The sequence below is a fragment of the Battus philenor genome, unplaced genomic scaffold (assembly GCF_028537555.1).
Source record: "Battus philenor isolate CCGP_79_NKW_IND1 unplaced genomic scaffold, ilBatPhil1.0.hap1 SCAF_8, whole genome shotgun sequence".
NCBI lineage: Eukaryota > Metazoa > Arthropoda > Insecta > Lepidoptera > Papilionidae > Battus > Battus philenor.
In genome coordinates this window covers 9,363,494-9,369,512 of record NW_027181748.1, presented here as the reverse complement: position 1 = coordinate 9,369,512, position 6,019 = coordinate 9,363,494, and the positions used below count along the sequence as shown (strand labels likewise).

General features: G+C 35.3%; 2 protein-coding genes across 2 annotated transcripts; both read left to right on the top strand.

The window, feature by feature from the left end:
* The first annotated feature begins 222 nt into the window (after window positions 1-222).
* LOC137931838 (uncharacterized) lies at window positions 223-1,983 on the top strand. The gene has a single exon (XM_068775349.1). It carries the CDS (start codon window positions 223-225, stop codon window positions 1,981-1,983), a length of 1,761 nt encoding a protein of 586 aa, XP_068631450.1.
* Window positions 1,984-3,910: 1,927 nt separating this feature from the next.
* LOC137931837 (uncharacterized) lies at window positions 3,911-5,704 on the top strand. Its single transcript, XM_068775348.1, has one exon. The coding sequence runs from the start codon at window positions 3,911-3,913 to the stop codon at window positions 5,702-5,704; it is 1,794 nt and encodes a 597-aa protein (XP_068631449.1).
* Window positions 5,705-6,019: the final 315 nt, after the last annotated feature.

The window sequence follows — 6,019 nt, the reverse complement described above, 5'->3', positions numbered from 1 at the left end:
AATGGCTAGTAACTTTCGTGTGAGATATGTATGTTTGCGTGATGGAATTCACCTCAAAGAAGAACAGCCAACGATAAATGTTTATTTTTTTACGAGGCAATTATGATTCATTGTATAATCCATTTGCACCATTATATTTGATGTAAACCCGAGATTACGTCGCCGCAATCTGTAGCATCAGCGTACATAATATTCAATCGCTTTTACTTTCACACGGGCGTCATGTCGTTCAACAAAAGTATACATAATGAACTACTAATGCTTTCAAACGTTTCAAACATCGAAAAATTGGCGAAAAGAGCTGCAATAATAGCTCTAAATAATTTCGAATGGCGCTTTATTACATATCTATTTTATAACACGAGCGTTTTTTGTGGCGTTGACTTCTTTGCGAGGGCTTTTGGAAAAAGTTTAATCGTAGGCTATGGACGATTTAATACTCGAATTGCCGACATCACTCACCAATATGTACTTTTTGGGACCGATGTATCAAACGTAGCCCAAATGTTAGAATGGATGAAAAAATATCAATTTGATAATAATGGAAAATACATCGTTATTTGTCTGTCGAGACACCAATGTCATGAAGCAGAAGTTGTTAACATGTTGTGGAATTACAAAATCGTTAATGTAGTTTTCCTCAAGACCGAAATATCGTCAAATAAACCAGTTGTCTACAGTTATTTTAACCAGAAATATGACTGTTTGAATGTGTTACCGGTAAAATTAGAAGAGAAGCGGTCGTGTTATAAATATGGAAAGTGTTTGGAAATGTTTCCTTTAAAGTTAAGAAATTTACAAACTTGTCCAATAACAGTCTCGACGTTTACGCAAACCCCTTACATGATAATCACAGACGGCGTTCCGTCAGGAGCCGATGGAGACTTACTGCGTCTCATAATAGAGAAATTAAATGCAAGCCTTGTGTTAATGACTCCGCATCGTGGCTTTGGATGGGGTAAACTGGAAGACGATGGAACGTGGTCCGGATCACTTGCGGACGTGTATTACGGGCTAGCAAACTTCTCTATGACGTCGGCGAGCATCACTCTCAGCAGATTCACTAATTTTCAAATGTCTATGGACTACAATACCGTGAGCGTAGTGTGGGTCACTCATCCTTCTACTATGGAGTCACCATCTTTAAAATTGATTCGTCCGTTTGAATTTGAAGTACGAATAGCTCTTGCAATCTCATTCCTAATGGTTGTTTTATTAAACGTTATTATAAAGAGTACTTGTTGGAAGTCCCTATTGCGTACCTCGAATATGCTCCATCCTCGACGAAGTCTCGTTTTCTATTCATGGGAATTATGTATGGGTTTGCCATCGACCAAGCTTCCTTCGAAAAGTGCATTTTTACACGTTGTTTTATTTTGGATTTGGTATTGTTTCTTAGTACGAACCTTTTACACTGTTTTTCTTATAAGAGCACTTAAAACAAACGTGTATTACTCAGACCTACAAAGTATAGAAGACGCGATTGCAGCAAATTATGAAATCGGAGGTGGACCGGCGCTTAAAGATTATTACATTGACGAGCCTGCAATATACGATCGATGGATTAATTTGGAGAGCAATGAAATATTTTCGGCGATGATTAACGTTTCGCAGGGACAGAAATTTGTTATAGGGATGAATTTTGAAACGTCCAAGATATTCCAAAAAAAGCACAGCTTGGATTTACATATGCTTCCGCAGAAAGTAATCAGTAGTCCAACTGTGATATTTTTCAAAAAATTTTCACCACTAGTTGCATCGATCAATGCGATTCTAACACAACTTATTGAAGCTGGTTTTACTTCTAAACTATACAAAAATTACACAAAGTTTAGATATACAACTAGATCAGGTAGTATAAAGAAAGCAATCAATTTGGTCCATTATACGGGTTGTTATGCTATTATAATCGGTGGATGGACTATATCCTCTGTGTTTTTTATTTTAGAATTATACTGGGGAAGATCTCGCATTTCTAAATAAAATCAAAGCCATTGTTCTACGCATACTTTTGGCCTCGATTTAAGAAAAAATGTTTTATAAAAAGCCAGTTATTTAGATATTAGTTTGTGAAGAATTACTTGTTAAGTACAATCTTTCAATGTCTTATGCGATGTAGTACTGTGTGTTCATTAATAAAGTAAAAACTTGAAGTATATGTAGTTTTTCGTACTTATAGTTTAAATGAATCCTTGATGAATACCAGTGACAGCAGCTAGAATGTAAGGTCTCCTTATTGTTAATTACCAGCAGGTAATTATTAGCCATCATCTTTAATAATCAGATAGTAGCAGTCATCATTGTTCTTCGAACAACAGACACATCAGCTGTAACACATCGTCAAACGAATTCGTGCTTTTATTACACGGATGTGACTCAAGTTGAAACGCAAGATTCATCAATGTGTTGAAATCGGCAACTACCCCACAGATCTGGTATACAACCTGAAGATGGCAATATGGAATAGGGATGAGGTGGTCGCACGAACTGTAATGTTAAAACGTAGACATTGCCTGGGTGTTGTAATAATAAAATACAATATCACCAAATTATATTTAAAAGCGGATAAAAATAAATATTGCTTTAGTTTAAACTTCAAGTTAGGAAATAGTTTAGGAAGAGACTTGAGTAACTTAGCTCTAATTCAAGTAAATAAGCAAGAATAAGACCAAACAAGGGAAATATTAACACTGATTGCAAAAAGAAAGGCACGGACGTCTATGGGATATAGATTCATTAATAAAAAAAACTATATGATTATTCACAAGCGCAAAATAAATGCAATTATTCTTGAAAATAAATCCTTAAATAGTAACGTTACGAAAATGTATTTACTTACAATGAGTCTTATGAGATAATTGTTTATTCTGCTCGAATCAACAGTATCGGAAGAGGGAACTATAATGCAATCTGCATAAAAAAGAAAAAAAAATATTGCTTTGGTCTGACTAAGTTTAAAACGCACATTTTGTCATTTACAGGATCAGTTCTGTTCGCTTATAGGTTGATTTTTTTGTTTGTCTTACGACTACATGTTTTTGAACTGTCTATTTATCTGGTCATTTGGCATGTCCTTAAATTATTCCTGATTAATTCGTGACGTGATTTTTACGGCAATTATAGCAATTACTTCGGAAAACCCAAAACTAACAAGATTGGTTCGGTATATTTCTTCTACTAAGAAAGTAATGATAAAAATGGTTAGTTATACGCCTTTTCTATATTTATACATTTCCAACAGGAACTGAAAGCGACATGCATCCAGAAAAACATCAATTCGGAAAAATACATTGCGATTTGATTAGTTTTACACCGACGGAAGCCGCTTTAAAGGTGGGTGCATCGTTCTGCGTCATGCAAGGCACCGCACAGTTATAGTGTAAAAAACTGAAGTTAGGCAACTTCCGCACTGTATAAGAAACGGTTGCAAGCATTGGCAGAAGCAACAGGTTACGAGGCACAACTCCTGAAGATGCCCCGTGGAGGGGTGAAACACGTGTTGAGTGAATTTGCGGTGGCGGTTGTGTGGTTGGCATTGTCTGTCGCATGCGCATTTACGAGCGGGCTGGCGGGCGGTGCACTTTCATGCACGACAACCACTGCATGTGCGGAGGTGGCTAGATATTGGTCCTTTCTTATTTAGGATGGACTTCCGCAATGTAACGCCTGAATCCATTAAATATTTAACATATTATGATACGTTTTCTTTCTATTTGAAATGATTTGTAATTCCAATGATTATTAATACGCTTAAATCGGTTCTTAAGTGATTAGTCTCATTATGTATTCAATAACATTAAATTTTAAAAACAACTACGCTGAAATATTTAACACGGCAAACTGCTATTAGCACTAAGTACATTTCTATGAATATACGAATATTTGATTGTTGGCATTGGTGAAAAGCGAAATGAGTAACTTTATAGAAATGAACAGTACCAACATTACCATAGACGAAGTACCATTTATTTTGATGAAACTCGGAGAAATAGCCGCTAAAATTGGGTACTATAATTTCGAATGGCGTTTCGTAACACTAGTGATATTCAACATCCAGACACCGTATGTCGTTAATGCCTTTTTGAACAAGTACAATCAATCAGTAATTTTGAAACAAAGTAAATATTTATCGTCTCGTCGTGTACAGTTTCACACGTCACAATTCATTTTATTTGGACAACAAGCTTCTGAAATATCTGACACGTTGAAATTGCTCATGGAGTCGATGTCTGATAGATCTGGAAAGTTTATTATTATTTGTGTTTCAACGGAAGACGAACTTTGTGATGAAAAGCAAGTTTTTTTAACATTATCAAGATTGTACATCCCTAATATTGTTTTTCTAAAAGGAGATGCCGAAAACAGTGTACGCATTTATTCATATTGGTTTATGCGACCTGAACAATGCCCAGGCCATGAGCCATATGAAATAGAATTTGAAAGAAGCTGCAAAGATGGCTTGTGCTACAAGTCTATATTCAGGGAACAACTAGCCAATTTCCAACGATGTCCACTAACTGTATCTACATTTGAACAGCCGCCATTTATGCTTTTGAACAATTCAACTGGAAGTCCGAGCGGAATCGACGGCGAAATGTTAACTCTTTTAACAGACATATTAAATGCCTCGTTGGTTATTGTGACACCAACTGAAGGAGCAGAATGGGGTGCATATGAAAATTTTAATTGGACTGGTTCTCTCGGAGATGTATATAACAACCGCTCTGCAGCTTCAATGTGTTCTATTCCCCTGACGTCTGATATCTATGGCAATTTTCAGATCTCTTTTACTTATAATACAATGGACATCGTGTGGTCTGCGAAATTACCGCTACTAAAGCCAGCTTGGGAAAAACTTTTGCGCCCTTTAAAATTTTACCCGCGGCTTATATTGATATTTATGTTTATGGTAATAATTTTTATGAATTCATTTACGAAAACCAGAAGATGGAACAACATCAGAAAAGTCTTTAACGCTTCTCCGCCTACTATTAATTTATTTTTTTATTCGTGGACTATTTTTTTAGGAATGCCTGTTTTAAGAATGCCATCCAAGAGGAATTTTATTGCTCTTGTGTATCTATGGATTTGGTTTAGTTTCATAATCAGATCCTGCTACCTCGCTGCTCTAAAAGACTCATTAAAGCACTCGGCTTATGAGAACAAACTTACAAGTATTAATGATGTACTGAGCAAAAAATTTCCAATTGGCGGACCAGAGTCATTAAAAGCATTTTATTCCGAAGACAGTCAAATATTTGACGACTGGATGCCTATAAACTTTTCCAATACGTTCGACATCCTTGACGAGATTACGAAGGGTGAGTCAAATTTCGTTTTGGCTTTCAATAAGGAGGTGATTTTAGAGTACCTAAAACAATTTAATGGTACAAGGAAACTACAAATAATTCCACAGAAAATAGTAAATAGTCCTTCCGTTATTTACTTTGCTAAACATTCACCGTTGGCTAAGCCAATTAGTCGCGTTCTAAAAATTTGTGTCGAGGCTGGTTTCTTGGAACAAGTCTACAATCGGCGCACAGACTATCTCAGAAGCCAATCTTTCGACAAGGTATCGCATCAGTATGAACCCATGAATTTAAAATATTTTGCCGGTACTATCGGGTTATTGATTTTAGGTTGGTTTTTATCAATCATATTTTTTATCGTTGAAGTATACTGTGGAAGACTTGATGGGAAATAATATAATTCAACCTTTCATTCCCCATTCTTACCTTAGCAAACTTGAAAAAAACTACTCGAAACAACAATTTCTATGATATCTTTACAAGAGAATTTTTTAATTTCGATTATTACGAAATAATTTTTTTGTTTAATGTTACATTAATATGAGAACTAATTTAAGGTGTGAATATTCTAAAAAACGTAATTGAAAATAAATTGCTTAACAAATGTTGTTTTATTAATGGAATATTGGAAAAATTTAATAAAATCAGGTATTGATCATTATATATAAATCACAATTTGTGAAGTAACGAGGGATTTATTAACGATGATT